Genomic DNA, 22,343 nt, shown 5'->3' on the forward strand with positions numbered 1-22,343 from the left:
AGAGTACGTAGGAGTAAAAAAACAAACATTCCATTTATGAAGAACACTTTCTAAATGCTTTTTTACGATGCTTTTTATCCTTGCTCTTACCTCTATGCACTTCATATTGAGTAGTCATTCAGTTTTGATTTTTTTTTTTGAGAGTCACTGCCTGCATGACGTGTTATGTTGTACATACTCAGAAAGTTTTTCTGCCTATCTGCCCTCAGGTGGCTTGTTCCTCTGTGTAATAAAACTTGATCTCTTTGTGCTGTATGGACTTAAATAGTTTTGTGTCTCTGTTCTGTGATACTGATTGTTTTATTGGGTCCCAGTAGTAATTCATAACTCAGGTAATGGTTGTTTTTTTTTTTTTCTTCATGAAATAATTTTCACACAAAATCCATGCTTTACTGTAACTTAAATGTTTTCTCTTTAAAACCAACACAGTAATAAGCATTGTGGATAAATTACTGTAGGCAAGAAAACCGTATGGGTAAAAGATGTTCATAGCTACCTTCATTTATTGCTTATATATACAAATCCCTGTTTTTTTGCTTCACTGCAATAAGACATGGCAGTAATTTTACTTAAATATGCATTCAAGCAGAATACACAAACCTATCTGTATTATTTATATATGCCAACAACATCTTGTTCATTAACTTTCATTTTCCAAGGACCATCTGAGACAACTATAATAAATGTTATTTTATTCTGAAAAATGGGGTACAAAGCTTAATTTATATGATGTAAGAAACCTGGTACTTTTCCGACAGTTAATTCAGATGCCATCCAGTGATTTCCATGTGTTTGAGGTCCACAGCTTATAGCCAACATATGGCTCTAATTAAAATGTTTTAACACTAAAAATTTAGTGCTGTCCTTGCACTTGATGACCAAATGAAGCTCAAAGCTCTTATTGTTTCCAAACAGAAGGTTTCAGAAACAGTGTCCAGTTCCAAAATGCATCAAAAACATCAACTGGGGAAGAAATACACTCTTCAACACGCAGGCTAATAGGTCATTAACTTCATTTCACATCCTCTTAATGAGATCAGTTTCTTTTCCTAGACAAGGATGCAGTTTCATGGCATAAAAATCTTACTGGTAGGAAAGAGGCTTTTGTATCTGCCAAAAGCAGAATTGCCGATTATCACCTTCACCCTGGCTGTGCCATCTTCAGGCATGACTTCTACTTCCTGAACTGTTGCTTCTTTATAGAGCCAACTGTAAAAGTAAAAGCATATTAGTGTCTTAAAGGTATGACCTACTACATAAAACGTGATCTTTGTTTTAGGTCAACATGTTCCAATCTAGGTAATTTAACACTTCAAAAGATGAAGTGCTTCACTTAACTTTTCATTTGCTACTTGCTATTTGGAAATAGGGTACAGTGTTTTCATAGATCTTTCAGATTTGCGTGTTTGTCAGAAATCTGGCTCCAGGACCAGCGGCACGGTCTTTCAGGAAGTAAGTTTTATGTACTAACATGCAGAACTCTGTGAAGGACACTTTCAGAAACAGACTCATGGGTATCTAACGTGGATATTTTTTCTCCATAGGTCTGAAAACTTTGATAAATTATCTCTATAATTCTTAACGCAGATTAAAATCAGTATGATACGACTTGGAAATTTTAAGACATGCAAGACAAAGAGTTTCATATTTCTCTTAAGTCCTTCTTACAATTCAAAACTAATTACCTTAGCTGAGGCCCCTCTAAATTGACGTTAACTGTCAGAATCTTCTTCCCTGTTGCTGTCAGAATTTTTTTTTCTATTTCTTCTTTCAGCTCTTCTAAACCATGTCCATGTAGAGCAGAAATGGCTAAAGCATTTTCTTCAGTGGGTGTATATCTGAAAGGTAACAATTGCTAGCACATTTTCTCATGAAGATTAGGTTGCAAAAATATTCCAAGCATGGAAAATTTAACTGCGTTACTTTATACCGGCATCTTCCTACAGAGGCCACTTCTTCTATGACTCAAGTGATTTCTTGCGTAATGAAAAGATAATTAATTCTTTTTATGACCACAGTTACGTATGTAAAAGATTGAGAAACACTATTAAATGTACTCAGAAGTGTGGCAGCTCTTCTCTAGACTAAGTATTAAAGAGCTTCCAGAACATAAGAAATGTGTAAGTACACTTAGCAACTCCCGCTTACCTTTCTATCATATCCACTTTGTTATGAACTTCTACCATTGAGTCCAACAGATGGCTGGGAAGATTAAGATTCTTCAGAACTGACAGAACAGTTGCTTTCTGGAGGATGGTTTCTGGATGAGTAATATCCCTCACGTGAACTATCAGATCCTAGCAAGCATCAATATACAAGACAGTTACCTAACGAAACACACCAGTTACCATGTTGTAATTGCTAATTCATATAAGATACTTGCCTGTCCCATTAGACAGTACACTGGCAGGTTAACAGTGTAAAATGAACTACTAAAACAGTATTAAACCAATACTGGGTTTTGTACCATGATGAAAGAAAATCTGTAGCAGCTTAGTTTTTTATTCCACAGTGAGTACAGATTGCCTCCAACAAGCCTGAAAGAAACCCTGTCAATCAAGCTCGTTACAGAATTCATATTTCCAGTAATAACTGATCTAATTTTTCAAAGCCAAGGCTCTGTAACAATAAGGCTTCAAGAATACTGGAGAAGAAAAAGAGTGAACTGTAAAAAGGTTTTTAGAAGAGTAATGGCTGAAAAGCTGTGTCAAAATGGAAAAAAACCCCACCCATGTACCTTATAGTTCTATTTTTACATTAAAAATGCAGAAGATTCCCATCTTTATTCTCAGCTCCTGAGATACTATTACTGGTGCTTCACTTAGAAAGCTTTATACAAAAGTTACCAGCTTCAAGTACATACACAATCATGTTTGCCATGATAAAAACCAAGCAACCAAATTCAATATTTGCATTCAAAATGTTTCATCATCTTTGCTCAAGGTACTGCTTCAAACTTTTGAAAATTAGTGAGAAGTAAATTTCTTGCCTTTCATGTAACACTTCAGAATAAGAGACAAACAGGATACTGGCAGCCAGCTTTTGAAAGTCCTGTTATTACATGGTGAATAGTCCAATCCTCAGAAGCATTCCGGCACCCAGCTACCACTGAATTTCACTACCTTTGGCGATACAGGCTTTTTGTTTAAATGTCTGTGTATATGCAGCTTTACACTTTGCTATAGCACAGGAAACTAACTTTAATGAGAAAATGATTGGAAAAGTACATTTATGCTTATTACATGCTGCCTGCATCCCATCACCATCACCTACTTTTAGTGCTGTAGGAAACCTTAAGTTAAAACCAGATCATTCCAGAGGCTTTATTTCATTTTCAACTCTCAAGAAGGCTAAACTTCAACTTATTCTGATGCATTGTTTAGTTTTTCATATATTTGATCAGCAAAATCTGATTCATCTGCTTTACATATCATGGAGAAGGACACGTATACTCCAAATAAACCCTTTCTGAAATCTCTTAGTGTCTACATACTCTGCATAATTTCAAGTGTCAGAAAACTGGCTTATGGTAAGATACCTAATTATCTTAGAAGACTGCTAGAGTCAGCCAGATACTTCACTAAGAACAGCATGCCAATTAATTTTCCCTTTTTTTCAAGGGGTAAGGATTATCTAAAAGGAAATTAATTTCATTTCTAAATGTCTATAGTCAACTACTTACTGAGTAAGCCACTTCTTCTAATGTAGCTGAAAAGGACTCAACCAGATTATGTGGAAGATCAGTCAGAAACCCAATAGTATCAACATAAATAACAGTCATATTTGAGGGCAGATACCCAGCATGGGCTGTAATATCAAGAGTGGCAAACAGCTGATCTCTGGGTTGAAGTCCTGCATCCCCAGTCAAGGCTTTGATCAGGGTAGTTTTTCCTAATTAAAGAAAAAAAGGAGAAGATCTCAATGGCTTGTTTCAAGTAAAAATTTAATTTGCAAGCCTCAGGTGAGTTGTATGATGTAATGTATCTTTTCATATGTATTTCACTAATTTAAATCTAGCCTATGATTAGTTACCTATACGATGTAACAAAATCCAAAGACAGTGTTAATTTTGAATTGGATTTAAGGCCACGTCTATAAGCTAGGCTGTGAAATCACAAGATGATTGACAACTGAACTGACCTGCAAAGTGACCTACTCTCACCTCTCAGATTATCTGAAGAGTGCTGCCATGACAGCATGAGGAAGCACAAGATTATGCACACCTCGGTGCTTGTGTTGTCAAATAAAACAATTCAATATTTACTTCTTAAATCCAACAATAAACAGAAGCATTAATAATACGTAGCTTATTAGATTTATGCTTTTACTGGGCATTTCCTCATGAATATAATACTACAGACATTTATTTAACTCGATGAGTATTTCACAGTATTTAGTCATTAAATTAAACCTCTCAGTATACACCCTTGTTAAAGTATTTCAATTATATGAACAAAATTGTAATATCTCGTTGAATCTTCAGTTTTAAAAGTACGGAAGTATGACATTTAAGAAAACACATCATAATCCAAACCTTTCAGTATATAACTGATAACAAATTAGTGCAAGGTAAGTTTGTTTTTATAAAGATGTTGAATAGGAAACTGAAATGGTCTTGAAATAGTGTAACCTGAAAAAAAGTGTCTAGTCCAAAGTCTACTTATGCCTTGTGTCTGAAATAACTTATATAAGCTATGAAAAGACTAGAAGAAAACCTTTAGCTTTATTTATTCTCCTATGAACACATCTCAGAATACTATGCATTTATCAGTGAAATACTACAGCGCTTCTTAAGCACATTTATCAGATCAACTGCCAACTCTCCCGAATTTTCTTCCTACGCCTCAAGCCTTCCCAGCGATCTAAAAACCCAAAACCCAAGCACTTCTCCCTACGCACACTGATCAAGTAATAGATATTCATATAAAGAGACACTAACAGTACAGTCTTCAGCACTGTATGTAAAATCTTTTTGGCACAATAGGTGCTACACATTTCTCCAAAACATATCTTCAAGAGTGAAAAAAAAAAAAACAACCCAAAAACACCACATATAAAAATCTAACTGCAACAAGCACAATTTGCTTTCCTAACTATATTCTAATTGACATATATTCATTACACAACCTAAAAACTAATTATAATACGAAGCCTATTCACACTGAAATGAGATTCTGTCTAGAGTTTCTAATTAAAAATTAGACAATGTAAGCTCTTTCGTGTTACAATTTCACGAGTTTTGCCTTACCACAATTAGTATAGCCCATTACTGAGATAATGGGAAACTCGCGTTTTCTACGCTGAGTTCTAAGCAAAGACCTTTTTCTTCTTAGTTTCTCCAGGGCATTCCTAATTTTAAGTTCTTTTTCTTTCAAGATACGATTCTGTGTCTCCATGAATGTTTCACCTGAAAAATACCAATGAATAATTGGCAGAATGGTCTGCAAGAGAAACAGTAAACCAAGGGATGCTGTGCATTTGGAAATCAAGTAAGCTAGCACTACAGCATATGAAGTTATAAATAAGCAACTAAAACGATGAATTGCTGCCTACAAGTCAGAGTGATAGTAATTATTAAAACATAAGCTAAGCACTCTAGAATAACCACGTACACTTATGATAAACCCCTGTGGCAGCAAATTCTCTGTCCACGGCCACTTACTGAGCCAGTACAGACCAAAACTTTATTATGTGAGTTACTTTCCAATAGCTTGTTGTATGTTCACTTAATTCGATGCAGAACACAAACAGTTTTTCCTCCTGGCCTCCTCCATATAAAATAAGATGCAATTAAATTCGTTTAAAGGCTATGGAGAAAAAAAATCCTCCAATTCACGAGAATACTCAGACTTTACCTGAGCCCATGATGTATCTCGATCCACCTCTCTGCTGATCTAGCTGAGACACCTCATTCTTCAAATTCGACCTGGCAGTGGAGTAACAGCTAATTAGAAGCAATCTTCTTTAATCAAGCTATCCTAAAATGCCTAACAAATTTGAAGCAGTAGTGATATTCTAATAGCACAAATAAAAACACTAAGTGACAGAGCTCTAAATAAAACCTGCTCATGGCGAGAAGCCTGGTGAAAAAAATCCAGACTTTTCTGGCTCCTCAACTGTGGTTTGAAAAATCGTGCAACTCTCTTAGCAAATCATAATAGCTGTTCCGAAATTTCAGAGAGCCAAAGATGCCTCTGATACCTCCACGCAACTAACATCAACTGCCACATACAAATATTTCTATGCCATGTTAATGTAGAAATGTGGAAAACTCAGATACAAATTAATGCCTTAATTAATCTTCCTTGTTTATAGCTTTATTAAACCCATCAATATTATATATGGGATGCACATATCCAATTCCTACACATTCTTGCAATCCATCTTTCACATTAGAAAGAACAGGGATTTTTTTAATGAGAAACATATTTTGTAAGATTATCTGTTGAACATTTTCTGGTTTTGCCTCTCAGCACTGCAGAGGCTTAAAACAATGACATGATAGCAAATATTTCTATGCTCTGTTCAGTCACTGAGCATATTACGCAAGCACTGAAACAGTGTCATTTTTGTTTACAGTACAGTATTACAATTTTTGTTACTGTAAAGAAATAGTAACTAAAATATGTAAATATCAGTATGTGATTTGCACAGCTCGAAGTACCTGAGAAGTGGAATTTCGGCCAACGCTATCTGAAGTTTTGCTTCTTTGGTCCGGGCATTACAACGAAAAATGTGAAGTACAACTGTGTATCTGTCAAAGACTTTCACGCCCCAGGCATCTTCTAGTTCTTTCTGTATCCATGTAAGACAAAATAATCTAGATGTTTTCTGTCCCCCACAGTATTAGTAGATCAATTCCTACACAGCACTACAGTTACAGCTAGCTGATGGACACCTGAACTATACTGAGTATCTCAGGATTCCATTTCAATGGATGGGTAATGATTATGAGCATGCAAGGGCAAAATTCGGTTGATGATGATGAAGCAAGGTGAAAAAGAGAGTTTAGAAGGCAGAACTTTATGTCTAGGCCCATCAAATTCAGTGAGAATCCTTCCATTACCTTTAATGGATTCTGACAACAGCTCTTACAGCATATCTCTGAATCACGAATCTCAGTGGTTAAGTCCTTGCAAAAAATAATCATGAAATGCTGGTATGGGAAAGGATAGAGATAACATAGGAAAAGAAAGATGATTACAAAAATTTAAAAAAAAAAAAAATAAAGAGAGGAAAGCTGGAAAATTATTTCATAACCAGCTTTTCATTGAATACTTAAAAAATCCCAACCAACCAAAAACCAACCAAAAAACACCACTCTTGCTCTAATTCAGCAAAAGACACTAAGTTGCAGAGTTTGCACGTGCTTTACACCCTGCATGATGCTGTACATGCAAAAAAACCTAAAAAGTATTTATTTCAGTTTGTCTAAGCATTTCAAAAAGCATCTACATTTCATGCATCAGTTGCTTTACTGCCAATATTAAAAAAAAAATAAATGAAGCATGCTCCTCCACTCAACATAATGCCTCCATTTAAAATACGGTTTCTTTTCAAGGGTTAGGAATGAAAGTTGAAATATTTGAAACATTCAAATATGAGCAGGCTTATATTTACATCTCATATTCAAATTAAAATACAGCATCCACAAAACAATAGGAAAATAGGTACACTATTCATATAGATATAGAAACTTGTGCATATAGCTAATCCAAAACGTTGACATTCTTCATAACAAAAGCTGTGTTACCATGCACATTTTGTGAGAAAGACCTTGGGTAACTTTTCCAACATTTTAAGTAGTGCCTTGAAGGCAAATGTGGAAGCGGTGTCCATACTAAATGGCTATGAGGCTGCTGGAAAATGTCATGCACGAGAGCTGAAAATACATATATCAACAGTACAAATGTAATGGGACTTAAGCTTCCTTTCAACAAAACTCAGCCCAGGTGGCTTCATATATAACCATTTGCAAATTCAAAGTTATAACCGACCCTACTTCTCTTAACATCAATAGCTTCTGAACAGTGCTAATGTAAAGAATATGATTTTAGATTGTATCTCATTACCTTTGTTAGTGAAGATATTCTTTCCACATTCAAGAAGACAGCTGTCAGATGGGTCAATTTTTTAATCTTTTCTAAAAGATCGATAACCATTACAAAATAGTGTTAAATGTAAATTCTTTTTTAAAAATATACAGAATATAAAACCATGTTGCACTGAGCAGAATGCTCGTAAAATACCAAATGGCATCATATTCTTTCTTCACAGAACGGTTGTATTCATACTAATTTAGTACTATATAAAACAACTGCCAGTTTCACTTACGTCAATCACATAAACATAGGGATTAAGTTGCCTGACACATTTCGGCGAGCATGGGTTATTTCTACTCTGTGTTGCTTCTGTAACCTTAAAAAAATTCTTTGAAGTTTGTCCATCATGCAGGTTTGCAGACAAACAAACTTCTCTCTTCAGCTTTCATGCCTATCCTTAAACAGTTCAGCTGCAGAAGTCGTCCATTTAGAATGACGCTGAAAAATCTCAGTCCTTACCTGTTAAAACCTGAAAGTTTCCTTTGCCAAAAACAAACTTCTTGTCGGGATTTTTTGTAGGAATAATTATTTTATCTAAAACTGTCCAGTTCTGAAGGGTATCTACAAGAGCAACGGCTTCAGCAATCTGCAATCCAGCTTTGGGAACACAAAAGAAAAAAAAGAAAGAAAAAAATTGTATTATGCCATCATAACTTTGCTCAGATTTCCAATAACTACAGTACATGCACAAAGAGGGAAAGACTAGGCTACACTGAAATTCTACTAGGGTATTTATTTTAACCTCTAGCACAAGAAGCAGAATGTCTCACCTCTACTCAGAGTAATCAAACCCCTAGTTTGATGCAGTTTTGCCACACAAAGCATCTTTCTGCCAGTACAAATTATTTCCGTGGTTGTTGATTTAGAAGAATTTTTAACTGTATCGTCATCAAGGAAATTACCAAGTTTTTTGCCTCAACAAGTGAAACAAGTAACTAGTTGGAAAATAAACTCTGTTATTTCAGATGAGCACAAAAGCACGTGATTAATTCCTTGGTGTTTAGCAGCAATATCTAAAGAATTACTAATACAGCACATCCTGCTGCTAACTTTACTAGTTCTTATGCATAAAGAACCTACACTGATTTATTACTTGCTAAAACCAGCAGATTCCAATCCTGTATTCTGGTTTATCAGTCACTTTAAAAAAATAAAAATTTAAAAAAATCTATATGGCAAAGCACTGATTTTTGAGGACTTAATGAAATTGCAAAGACTACGTGGGCATATCAGATCAGTAGATTCAGTTCTGATTTGCCAAACAGGAATAAGATCCTCTTTTCGTAACAGACTTGTCAAGTTTCTCTAGATAGCAAAACATAATTGATATATTACCTAGGTTACCTTAGTCCAAAAGGTAATATACTTTTAAAGATAGCCATGATCCTCTTTCTCCTCATGTTGTTAGCATTCCTTGTAAAATGCACAGACTCCTTGTTGTACCTGTAGTGTTTCAACAATCATTCCAAAACATTTGTTCAGACTTCAGGCTCTTCATCTGGAGGGCCTAGATAAATGGAAAGGGATCGCTGCTATTCTTCTGTATGTCTGGACAGAAAGGTGCCTTTGTTTGTGGTTGGTTTCCCCCCCCCCCCCCCCCAGTTGTAAAATTGGAATGCTTATGTAAATTCTGAAAAGTTGACAAACTTTATTCCGCAAAGGGACAATTTATTATAACTAGCAGCACTAACAAAACTGAGATTTTACGTTCACGGCATGATGAACTTGACTATGAGGAATATCATATGTAAGTTGACCTATGTGTATAAAACCAACTTACAAAACGCTTCATCCTTTCTATCACAGCTGTGTAATTAGTGCTTGCAGAAACACCACCAAGCCAAATTCATCTTGCATGTTAAGCATGCATGATTAAGGCATATGCATCAGATAGCTAGGAGGATTTCTGAGGGAAATATAAGAACAGCAATGCTAATTAAGGTTCTCACAAAGGAATTATTGGCGACCGCATCCCCATGTAACCAGACAAGCGCACTCCCTTAAGCCCACGAGAGGACTCCTTTACCCAAGACCTCAGCTTCAGCCATGCTCTCTTTCACGGACAGGAGGGTACGGCGGCCCTTTGGCCAACACCCGCGCAAGCCTCAGGCTGGAGAGCACGGCTGAGGCCTGAAGGCCACCGACCCGCGGCTCCCGAGGGGGAAGGCGGCTTAGGCAACCCGCACAGGCCGGGCGCGGAGCCGCCCTGCCTTCCGCGGCCCAACGCCGGCGCGCTCTGCAAGGCGGCGCACCCGGAGAGAGCGCCTGGTCCCTTACAGAGCAGGGAACGCCGGCCTGGGCCGCCCGCCCGCCCGCTCCCCGTTTGTACCCCGCGGCGCCACCACCGGCGCCGGGGCCGCGCGGGCGGGCCTGCCCCGACCGGCGAGGCGGGCAAGGGTGGCGGGGCCGCCGGCCCGCGGACCGGCCCCAGCCGCCGGCGCCCGCCCCGACGCACCCGTGGTGAGCTGCGCCTTCTTCGGGCCCCACTTCACGGCCGGCTGCACCACGGCCACCCGCTGCGCGCCGGGCCCCGCGGCCAGCGGAGACGGGCCCAGCAGCTCCGCCAGCTCCGCCTCGTCCTCCTCATCGCCATCCTCATCCTCTTCTCCACCCCCGCCGCCGCCCGCCCGCGGTGGCTCGCCCCTCCCGAGTGGCCGCTGGGGAGCCCACAGGTGAGCGGCGGCGCTGAGCAGGCGGGCGGACAGCGGCCCGCCGCGGCACGGCGCCGTGCCGAGAGCCGCCGCCCGCCGGCAGCGCAGCAGGAGCCGCTGCAAGAGGCGGCCGGGCCCCATCGCGCAGCCCTCGGCACCCGCTCCCCCGGGCCAGCCAGCGGGAAGGACCGTCACGGGGCGCGCGCTACCACCACACCGGTACGGAAGCCCCAAAGCACCGACGCACCGCCCCGCCCACCCGCAATGTGGGCCACGTGACAGCGATCCCCGCCCCTGATAGGCCGGGTGGCGCCCGGGGGCGGCTGTGATTGACGCTGGGCCTGGGCCGCCGCAGCGGGGGGAGAGGGGAGCCGGGCGGCGGGCGCGCGCTCTCGGGCCTGGGGCGCGCGCCCGCGGGGCAGGTGAGCGCGTGCGGGTGGGCGAGGGCCCCGCGCGCCCCGGGCCCGCCCTCCGCTGCCGCCGGCCGTGACGTCCCCCGAGGGCGGCGGCGATGGCCCTGGGGCGGCCCGGCTGCGCGGCGCCGGGAGCGTAGCGGCGGCCTGCCCGAGGGGCGAGGAGGGCGGGCGGTGCGGCCCCGGGCCGGCGGCCCTGTGCGCGGTGCCCTCGGGAGGGCTCCTCGGGCGCGGCGGTGCCGCCTCCGCGTTCTCCTCTCCGGGTCGGTTTCCCTCAGGAAGGTGGGTCCCCGTCTGCCAGCGGGCCGTGCGGGGCCCTCCTGCCTTGGCTCTGGGGGAGCTGCCGGGAATTAACTCTTTTTGTCTTATTTCCTTGACAGTCTGTGGCCGCTGTTTCGCCGGCAAGAGTCAGAGCTTCGTGAAGTTTTTAGCCCTGCCGATCCTGTCGAAGTTTCCTCAGGGGCGGTGCGGGCCGCGTTAGCTTGCCGTCCGTCTGCGCTGCTCATGAAATAATGCGGCGGACATGATAGCCGAGCCCCACGCAGCCAGCAACCTCCCCAGCCAAAAGTAAGAGCCGGCGCGGGCTGCCTGTGAGACTTGTGGGTGAATTAGGGCGCTGTCCCTCGAATTTGTGCCCCGTGGATAGCGGGGTGCTCTACAACGTGACATTTCAGGTGGGAGGGGAAAAAAAAAGGGATTTGCTATGCTCTGTGTCTTGTTACTAATGTCTCGATTTTATTCCCTTTTGTGCGCTGTTTAGCATCTTCTTAACATAGTGTTCTATGCGGATTGACAGGGACCTTGGCCTTACAGGCTTTTCTGGGCCTTATTCCCTGAGGTGCAAATTAATCTACTTTGGAAAAAAAAATACCAGGCAGATTCATAATCAACGCATGTGTTCACTTCAGTGGTGAATTTGGCGATGCTGGGGGAGGAAGAGTGCAAAGTAATCTGTAGTGTCCCTGTTGGCAGTGAGGGGGGCATTGCTTCTCTGTAGCTGTTTTTGTCAGGGATACCTCAAGTCTTTTCCCTTTCACAGTGTATGTTTTCAGTCATCAGTTGAAATGACCTTTAAACTAAACATATTCATGTCATTGTTTACAGAATGCTATTTGGAAGTAGAAAGAGCAGGTATAAATAAATAAGTTGTAAAGTTAAAACATTTGGGCATATCTTGTCTAGTTTCAGAGAGTGAAGCTGCTTAGATGTCCAACGTTGCACGCTTTGGACTCATTGCAGCCCAGCCTTTGCAGACCCTGTCACCTTGTGAGCAAGTCTGCTCCAGGTCTAACGAAAGCAGAGATGTATTTCCTGTAGTCCATGATGACAATTAATATAGTTTCCCATATGTCCTTTCCAGTATGTTTCATCTGAGCCCAGCCTATTAGTTTCAGAAGTGTCAGGAAGGCACCTGGCAATTGTTTAGCTGAGCTTCTTATGTTGCTTCTATAGATGAAACAGTTGTAGTGAAATTTATAATTTTGAAAATCTACAGGTAGGGTTTGTCCAGTAATGTACCTTAATTGTTCCTTTTACATAGCTAAAGGAATATATTATCTCTTTGTTAGAGATAGCTTTCTTTTTAAACGTGAGTCACTAAATCTGCTCCGGAAGTTTATTAAGAGGAGAAAACTGAATTCAGAAATTCTTGCAGTAGTGTTGTGTTTGAGGACTAAACAAAGGAGTTTGCTTCCTTCCTACGTAAAGTGTTCTTATCTCATCAGTAATACTTAAAGTGCTAGTGAAAGGACCGTACTGTGGTAGGAATGCGAGCTAAAAATGAATCTGTGAGCCACATGTAACAGGGTATAAAGGTGAAAATTAGGATGAGATAGGAATGGATTTTTGCCTATGCTTTCTTGCTGGTTGCGGATGGAAACAAAGTAAATGGCTGAGAACTGTTTCTTACCAGTGCGTAAGGCAGTGAGTTTAGGTATGCAAAAATGCTCAGTATGGTGTAGACTAAGAGGGGAGCAAAAAAAAAAAAGGACTAGTTCAAAATTTGCCAAACCTACTGTTGCACTTATATAGTTGAAAAGATGCTAAATGGAGTTACATAAGGGATCGCTGCAGAAGTGATGGCATCATTCCGCAACTAGATAGTTGCAGTGGTAACAGTGTTGCTGTTACTAATAGTGGTTACTGTTTTGCTCAAGAAGAGGATGTCTGAATTCTTTTTACAGCTTCTTCAACAGAATCTTAGTTATGCAAATAAAAATTCCATTAAAATAATGATAGAATCATAGAATAAATTTGGGTTGGAAGGGACCTTATAGGTCATCTAGTTCCAACCCTCCTGCCATAGGCAGGGACACCTTCCTCTAGACCAGGTTGCTCAAAGTCCTGTACCATAATACCTCATTTAATTTCGAAGTGGTTCAGTTTCTGGTTCTGTTCTAGTTCCTGCAAATGTTTAAGTACCTGCCTTATGAATAGCTTTACTAGAAATATCAGTATTAAAAGGAAAATAAAAAAAAGAGGAAGGAGAAACTTGAGTATTGATAGTAGTTGGATTTAAAAAAAAAATCTCTATTTTGTGTGGGTTGTCTGTTGTAGCATGTTGCTTCCTGTGGCATTGCTGTGTGCTGTGGAGTGTTAATAACCAAAACAATTCAGAAACTAAGTGGCTTTTAGTATTAGTATTTAGTGCTTAATTACTTTTGCGGAGTGTTTAAGACAGGTATTTAGTACGTGTGTGAAAGTTACTCTTAACTGGTTTCATCACAGAGGTATTGTTTTGCTTGGTGTTGTTAGCCCAATGTGAGGAAGCTGTAGATCAATGGTCTTCTCATTCTTGCAGGTTTTGCTGAGCTTTGGTAAGGACGCTGTTATGGAACAGGCGTTCGCTTGCTTTGTTGAGCCCCTTTTGCTCCAGGTACATTTTGCCTGGCGTAAGCTGACAAAGTAAGTAGCACAGGGCCAGTAGATACCATCCGTAGTGCCATCCTTCAGGGTGTTCTTGGGAAAGAGATGCCTGAGTTAAAGCTTCAAAGAAGTGTATTCTATTCAGGGATATGAAAAGCAGTACATGATCAGACAAGTACTTGACTATACTGTTCTGCAGCATTATGATTTTTTTAATTATTTAAATGTTTTGATTCAACTTGGACTTAATTATAGTTGCTGTAGTCTAATGAAATAAATTTATTTTCATTGTGGGATAGAGTAAGTTGCTGAATAGTACGTGCAAACAATTCATGAAAATTGTTTAAGAGTATATTGACTACTATGCTGAGGTATAATGCAGAAACAAGTAATGTGTGTTGCCACGCTGTTGACTGGCATCTGAGTTGTAGTTCTAGTGAAACAGCGCAAGTAAGAACACGTTAGTCCAGCCCCGTAATTTTACATTCTGCTTTGAAATCAAGAGTGAAAGGATTTAATCACGTACAAGAAGAATCCAAACATGTTTGTCAAGAAGCTGCTTCTTGTTTATTTGTGATCTGTAGAAGAAACTGGGAAGAGCTAACTGGCATCAGAAAAGCAATACATATTGCTATCTCTTGCTGCTTGTTGTTTTCAACTAGGAACTCTGGTGGTGCTTGAGATAATCTCTGTGGCTGGCGCTTACAAATCAAAGAAAACATTTGAAAACTTTTGTGAACTATTGCTTAGAGCATGCTGACTCAGTTGTGAACTGTAATTCATCCTTCTCTTTTCTATAACATGCAGAAGTCCGGACAGCTGATGTAAAGATCGGTTCGTCCTGAATTATTTTCTTGGCTTCCATCTGTCTAACACTGTGGCACATTTTGAAGTTTTCTATGACAAGACGTTCATTGAATTTAACTTTCATGGGACTTTTCTCTGTAGGAAAGTTAAGCATTTGCATAACTGTATTGAGAAATTTGATATAGTTTTAAAGTTGATATAGTTTTAAAGTGGAATTTTTATAGAAGTCTTTGGAAGCCTAATTCTACACTGCTTGTGTTGAAGTGTCCCAATCAATAGATTCAAAAAGTGAACAGAGATGTGTTTAAATAAAAACTTCTGTCTGTTCTCATTAATGAAATGTCAGGACTTCGGTCCTGCAGTTGATGATATTCAGCCTCAGGATTTGCTTTGCAGAGGCAATGTCTGACTGAGACAATCTGGGGAAGAAGAACCACAACAATGCTTATCTGGCATTGATAAACTGAGCTGGAGTTGAGCTGGCTCTGCTTCCATAGCACAGTTAATTCTCCATATAGGTTAGCACTGGATATTGGAGACTTGACTATATCTAGCAGTGTAATACACTTTTTTCTTTGTAAAGTGGTCACTTGTGTTAGTACACTCTCTTGTTGCAGCAGTATCACTGAAAGGAAAGTAACTGTACATTCTCATATTTACTTTCTTTTTGTACCTTCTTACAGTACAGGTCAACTGGCTCCAAGTCCTGGCCACTGTAGTTTAAAAAGGGGCCATAGCAGCCAGCTACCAGTACTGGACCTGCTGCAGAAGTGGGATCCAGCTCGTCTGCTCAAACATGATCTTTGGCAAAGCCATATTTTTAGCATTGGGAATGATGAAAAGTGGCATGATTTCATTGCAGATAAATGTATGGCTTCAGATCTCCCAGAAGATGCATCTTTGTTTATAAAATTGTTCCTCCATCATACTATCAGTGACCTGCAAATGAAATTTCTTACATGTCTTTTTCTTCAGTATGTTTTATAGACAAAGTAAAGCAGTTTCTTTCTCTCATTTTAAATTGTAGATCCATCAAATATTATGACCTTGTTTTGTGTAGGGCACCCACAAAGTGAGTTCATACTTGTGTTATTGATTCGTGGTGCAAAGCTCTAAAGTCAACAAAGGCTGCCTTAAGTCAACATCAGCTTTCTGTTTCATTTACTTACTTTCTAATTGCTTGATATCTTTGGTAGTTTTGCTAGTTTTCTGATCGTCTGTGTATCTTACAGGAAAGCCAATAGTTTGAAAAAGGCCCCAAATTTCTGTTGTACTTTTAAAGTTAACTCTTTGGTTTTAGTAACAAAATGACATAACTTCCAAACATTTCATAAAAAATATTAAAATACCTATTTATGCTTTTGTTTTCTTCTGTTATTTGTACTGAATCATGTGGTTGTGTTCTCACTACTAACCCTTTCAGCATGTTTGTTACACTTCAGAGAGAATGCTGTCCATGATGAGACTGCGCCTGAGTCTGCTGTGCAGAACGGCAGCTGTGTGAGAAATGGCAACCTGAAAATAACGGTAAGTTGATGTGTACGTTTTTTTTTTTATTATGGAATTTATTTTCTGTTTTGTCCAATTGTTACAAAATTGAGTATTACATAAAACAACCACAATACAGTGCTTCTAAAATCTGTTCACTGAATATAGCTTGTCCCCCAAATGCCATTGGCATCAGAACCTCAATGCTGGCTTTTGAACAGTCAGTTCATTTCCGCGTGTGGTCTTCCTTAGCTGTGCATTGTGTGCAGCTGATGTTAATTTGCAGGTTGTGTGTTTACCTGCTGAGTGAAAAGATGTAGAAGAGCTTCTGTGCTTGCTATCTATTCTCCAGAAATTACAGCTGCCACTGAGAAATGCCTTCCAGGTAGTACACGACTGTTCAGAAGCTTCTTTCCTCTTATACCTTCCTAAGCTTATGACTCATTGTTAAGAAAAAATTCAAAGTGGTAAATCAATCCTCTCTTTCATCCTCTTCTAGTAAGATCATGTTTGATAAGGCTTTGTCAGTGTCGTTGAAGTTGAAAAGTTAGCACCCTGGGGAAATCATTACCATGAGAGTAAAACAAACTTGTTATTACGGGGTAATTCATATATCTGTGAATGACTGTTGTGTGTTGCATTTTCTCACATACTTTCTTTGCTCGACTCATTTCAGAGAGAGAAACGGAAGGTCCGAGAACAGTGTGAAAATATAAGGAGGAAGTCTTCTGGTAGCAGAAGAGTGAGCCAGCCGCAGAATGGAGAAGTGGTTGAGGCAGTTACATTGTTTGAAGTGGTTAGCATGGGGAAGCGGGCCATGCAGGTACTTCCAGCTCTGAATTCTGAGAGGAGTTGGTGGAGGGAAGATGGATAAACCAGTCATTTCAGTTATTTATACTCTGGAGCATTGAAATTTTGTTCTGTTTTGGCATAGGTGGGGAATAAACATGTTTGGTTGGAAAACTGTTATGAGCATGGCTCTTGAAACGAATGTGTCTTCAAGAAATTAGTGAAAATGTAGCTGTCAGATATTTAAAGAGAGGAAGGAAATATGTACCTAAATCAGTCTTCTAAAAGCAATGTCTGAACACATGAAAAGAATTATTTAAAAAAATACAGAAAATGTTTATCAGTAGAAAATTTTGGTTGTTCAGGATTGTGAAAATCAGACATTTTTTTGCTGGGAGCTTGCCTTTTGGTATTTTTCTTTTACCCCTGTTCCAATGCAGTTTGAGAGCAGTTTGCATAACGGTCAAGTGCACTGTGCAGTAGCGGTTAGCAACTTTGTTTAGTGTGAGGAAGCCCACCTCCCCATATTCTGTGAGCATATGTGTATATTATATTTGTATGTGCGTATGAAGGATTGAAACCTGCAGCCCCAGTGTGTAGTGTCTGTAAGCAAAGTGTGTGTGTGCACACCTGAAAAGTGCCTTCGTGTTTTGGATGCGAGACCTTAGTTTTTCCAAGATGTGTGTGTGGATGGACTTTTGCCATGCTACAGCTGTGTTCAGTAGAGCTCCCTGAAGAGCTCAGTTTCTGCCGTGCAAAGCATGATGTGAAGGGCTTGGAAAGGCAACGGTTTGAGTCCAGACTTCTGCTGCTAGAATTTGTTAGGCCTGTGTGGTACTATAGGTGGGTTGAAGCCTGGATGGCTTGTCCCAGCAGGCACACACAGGCTGTAGGCTGTACTGCCCTAGAAATGAAATTTGGAGTTGTTAGTGTAAGCGTAGTACGTGAACTGTTTCAGTCTTCTGCACAAACCGGGTGCTAGGGAAGAAAACTCCCAGGGACCATTGCTAATATTAATTATTAGATAGTGCAGAGGTTAATTTTTTTTTTTTAAGTGAATCTCTTACCTCAGTGTTGGCAAGAAATCAAGAGGAGGTCATTTTAGTTTTGTGTATTAAAAATATTAATTATTAAGCTGTGGTTATTTTTCCCGTTAACTGGGAGCAAAGTGTCTGCATGGCAACATTGCCTAGAGCAGAACTTGTGAATGAGCAGTTTAAGACTTCATTTTGCCCCAGAAGGAGTCTTTTGCATGTACTGTTAGAAATGGAACAAAATGGTGTGGAGTTTATTCTCATTTTTACAATTTAATGTAGATGGAACAATGTCAGTTTTTGTCATTATTATGGATGTCCTTAGTGAAGTGCAACATGCTGTGTTCAGTTCCTGACTAATGACTTTCTTTAATCTGTTCCAGTCTGTAGTAGATGACTGGGTTGAAGCTTATAAACAAGACAGGAATGTGGCACTTCTAGATCTGATCAACTTCTTCATTCAATGCTCAGGCTGTCAAGGTAATTTACCTCTTAGTAGCCCTTTCCATTGTCTGTGGATGAGAGTAGTCTGAAGTGTGCTTTCTAAAATAAAATTTTTCTCTCCAGTAATCACGTACATGTAATCTGTACTGTTTGTTAAGACAAACTCCAGATGGGCAGGGCTAACAGTGAAGAATGTTGCTGGTTAAATTCTTTGAGTTTGTGTTTACAGCATACCAACTCTCAGAGCTGTATTTGAACATGGTTTGCAAGGTTGGGTTTCTGAAGTGACATGTCATTGCTTTGCAGAATCCCCACATAGGGAAGACAGTTTTGATGACCCTTTTAATTAAAATCTGGTGTTTCAGTTGCCATTTGTTTTGTAATTTCCTAGTATCCTTTGTTTTGCTGGTATCTTTGTTCGAAAGTAAACAGCTACCAAATTAAGCTCCCTGCTTTGGTGGGTAGAAAAGCAATATCTTGCCTCATTGCGGTTACTTTTGCCAGAGGGTTGTGAAGCTGTCATAACAAACATTGAGACACAGTGACTTTTTGGGACAGTTTGCTAGTGAAATACTTCAGGATGGCAAGTAAGAGTTTTAAGAAGATTATTCTGTTAGCTTGAAACTTCTGAGTGTATTTAAGCAGCTAGAAGGTACCTTTTTATCCTTCAAATTTTTTTCCAGGTCTTTGACTAATATGTCATTGTTTTGGGGTCTTAGACTACCAGTGGGCAAAATTTTAGTAAATCCTTGAAGTAAATGAATGGACAGAGAATACAGCAGTGCCAGACAGCACAAGACAGATTTCTCTAATGTGAATTTCAGTTTTGGTTCATCGGTATTTTCTACTGCAAATGAATTTGTGTCTCCCTATGTGTGTGTTGCCCGACAGGGTTCCCCTTTCTTGGTGTTTCTAAGCCTAAAATAAAGTCCTTACTGTGATTTCAACTTCATCAATGTAATACAGTTGTCCGTAATTATTCTTTTTAAAACATTACTTTTCTAGGCATGGTAACAGCAGAGATGTTTCAAAGTTTGCACAAGAAGGATGTCATGCAAAAAATGACAGAGACTTTTGATGAGGTAGGCACAGCTTTGACTTTGCATGGCTTTTTCATATAAACAATAGGCTTTACCTCAGTAGCCAGCCTGGACAGAGTTCCCGCTGCTTATCAGGAGCTGTGTCCTGTTTCCTTAATTTAGGAAAATAATCCTGGTTTTCATAAGAGAAATTTGGTGTTGTAATGGCCCATTTTAGCAACAGCAGGATATTTTTTATGTAAGTCACTTTTATTTTCAGAGTTTTATTAGGGCATTCTATGATTCTGTCTGACTGCAGTCTTCCTCAGTCTGGCTTTCTCTTAGGAGTTCTATTGACAGTGACTTTATAGAGGTAAATATAACCCGGCATTGCAGCAAGTAAACAGTTCCTTTGGTATTTGGTTGACAGGTCCTTTAAAAAATATTATATGGTATTTTTATTTGAATCTTTTCCTTCTGTTTTAATGACAATATGAATTTTTCTAACTGTATTATGCCACGTGAAAGAAGAAAAACGCATTTCTGATTTTTAGATCATTGTCAAAACAGTGGTGAATATCTTGTTTATTGAGGACTGTTAAGAAAAATGCGTAGCTTTACAATACTGTTTCTATGTTTAACTGTTCCTTGGCTAATTTTGCCAACATCAGATTTTCTGCAGTGCTCTCACAGTTGCTTCTGTGCCTTTTTTTCTGTATTTGCCACCTCTGAACTGATTTGTCAAGCAGCAGCAGCCATCAGCCTTGCTTTCATTGAGCATCACTCAAAGACCAGCTGCTGCAGAAATTCCCACAGAAGATGAATTTGCCAACATGGTTTTCTTCATTTTAGAAATGTAGTAGCACTCGGGCTAATTTTTGACAGAAATGATCCGTTGTGTGTCTGGCCATATGAATTAGTAATCTGGCGCTTCTTTCCCAACTAAATTAGCCCTGAATAGCACTCACGATAGGGTAGGCACTCTGGAGGGTACAAAGACGCGATTATTGTTATCATCAGCCTGGATGTGTTACACCTCTGTAACCTTCTCGCCTGTCCTGGTAGGCAAAAAGGACGGTTCTGCAATTGCATTAGAAGCTGTATTATGTGTGCTATAAAAACAAGGAAATTTTTTTTGGGGGGGCAGTATTTTGACATGCTACTATAGTGAAGCATTTTACTGGTGGAATGAGGTGATAATCCCTGTGTGAGATACTCTGTGTGTCTGTTTCTTTTTTTTTTTTCTTTAATGCTAAATCCAGTGAATTCTGAAATTCTTTGTCTGTTTTTTATAGAAACTGACTCTAAAAAAAACCCTTATAAAATGATTTATGCAGAATTAAGTACTTTTAAAGACACTATGTGTCAGCTTGATATAACTACTGTTAAGCCAGCATTAATGTAGAAGAAAATGTCTGAAGCAATGATTTTTATGTTAACCATGGTTATTAGGTGGTTAAAAAATGCTTGAGGATTAAACCAAATTCTTTTAAAGCGGAACTAAGCAGAGCAAGAGTAGTTTGTTATTTTCAGGTGAGTTGTTCCTTCTTTGTATATGTGTTTCTTTTTGCATATAGTTGTCTTTCATCTTTTTCATAAATAAAATGGGAACATGACTTAGTGATTAAGTTACTTGAGAAGTAGTGCCGTACGGGATTACTGTGATTTCAAAAATATTTTTTGAAAACAAATGATGATAGTAGTGAAGTAGTAGTGAGAGTGGAGAATATTACCAGGTATCTGCTTGAGTACCTCATCTTGCCTTTTGATTTGTATTGTTTGTTTGTAGCATTCGGAGGGTTGGAAAATGAGAAGTTTTTCTGTAGTTCTTCATTCTTGGTCATTTCAGTGGTTAACCATTGCTTTACTGCTCAGTTAATTAATTGCAACACTATATCCATGTACCAGTGCTTCCTCCCAAAACTCTCACTAGTGTTAGTGGAGTTGAGTCTGGCAAGAAACATGAAAGGCAACAAGAAAAAATTCTAGAAATATATGAATAACAAAGGGAACACCAAGGAAAACATGGGCCCACTGCTAAACGAGGCAGGGGCCCTGGTGGCAAAGGACACAGAAGAGGCTGAGATAGTCAATGCCTTATTTGCCTCTGTCTTTACTGGTAAGACTGGCTTTCAGAAATACCAGATCCCTGAGGGCAGAGGGAAAGCCTGGAGCAGACTACTTACCCTCCATGCAGGAGTATCAGGTCCAGGATGTACCCGGGAGTGCTGAGGGAGCTGGCTGCAGTCACTGTGAGCCCTCTTTTGATTATCTTTGAAGAGTTGTAGCGACTGAGAGAGATTCCTGAAGACTCAGAGAAAGCAACTGTCACTCCTGTTTGCAAGAGGGACAAGAAGGAGGATCTGAGGAACTCACACTGGTCAGCCTCATCATTATTCCTGGGAAGGTGATGACACAACTAGTTCTGGAAGTAATGTCCGAACACATGAAGGACAAGAAGATGATCAGGAGTAGTCAGTGTGGATTTACAAAGGGCAAATTGTACTTAACGAACCTGATAGCCTGCTATAACTGAGTGACTAGCATAGTGGATGAGGAGGGAGCAGCGGGTGTTGTTTATCTTGACTCCGGTAAGACATAACACTGTCTCCCATAACATCCTCATAGACAAGCTGATGAAGTATGAGTTAGGTAAGTGGACAGTGAGGTGGACTGAACAACCAGGCCCACGGGGTAGTGATCATTGGCACAAAGTCCAGTTGAAGGCTGG

General features: G+C 40.0%; 2 protein-coding genes across 8 annotated transcripts in view; one reads left to right on the forward strand and one right to left on the reverse strand.

Annotated features, from left to right (window-relative positions):
- Positions 1-762: 762 nt before the first annotated feature.
- On the reverse strand, positions 763-10,894 carry GTPBP6 (GTP binding protein 6 (putative)). Its single transcript, XM_075427484.1, has 10 exons — positions 10,558-10,894; positions 8,562-8,699; positions 8,073-8,143; positions 6,665-6,795; positions 5,856-5,926; positions 5,249-5,407; positions 3,683-3,891; positions 2,149-2,297; positions 1,686-1,838; positions 763-1,209 (listed from the first exon to the last, which is right to left on the reverse strand). The coding sequence occupies exons 1-10, from the start codon at positions 10,892-10,894 to the stop codon at positions 1,068-1,070; spliced, it is 1,560 nt and encodes a 519-aa protein (XP_075283599.1). The 3' UTR covers positions 763-1,067.
- A 192-nt stretch (positions 10,895-11,086) lies between these two features.
- Positions 11,087-22,343, forward strand: part of LOC104326397 (cohesin subunit SA-2) — a 69,978-nt gene continuing 58,721 nt past the window's right edge. For 3 of the 7 annotated variants that reach the window (XM_075427515.1, XM_075427573.1, XM_075427554.1), the window contains exons 1-7: positions 11,312-11,448; positions 11,547-11,733; positions 13,967-14,070; positions 16,281-16,365; positions 17,003-17,149; positions 18,533-18,629; positions 19,599-19,675. In XM_075427515.1, the coding sequence (XP_075283630.1) occupies positions 13,997-14,070; positions 16,281-16,365; positions 17,003-17,149; positions 18,533-18,629; positions 19,599-19,675 (480 nt within the window). In that variant the 5' untranslated portion in view covers positions 11,312-11,448; positions 11,547-11,733; positions 13,967-13,996. Of the gene's footprint in view, positions 11,176-11,311; positions 11,449-11,546; positions 11,734-13,966; positions 14,071-16,280; positions 16,366-17,002; positions 17,150-18,532; positions 18,630-19,598; positions 19,676-22,343 lie in introns of those variants that run through there. The other 4 variants (XM_075427544.1, XM_075427564.1, XM_075427525.1 and 1 more) reach the window with 3 other exon arrangements.

The sequence above is a fragment of the Opisthocomus hoazin genome, chromosome 1, assembly GCF_030867145.1.
Source record: "Opisthocomus hoazin isolate bOpiHoa1 chromosome 1, bOpiHoa1.hap1, whole genome shotgun sequence".
In the NCBI taxonomy this organism is placed as follows: Eukaryota; Metazoa; Chordata; class Aves; order Opisthocomiformes; family Opisthocomidae; genus Opisthocomus; species Opisthocomus hoazin.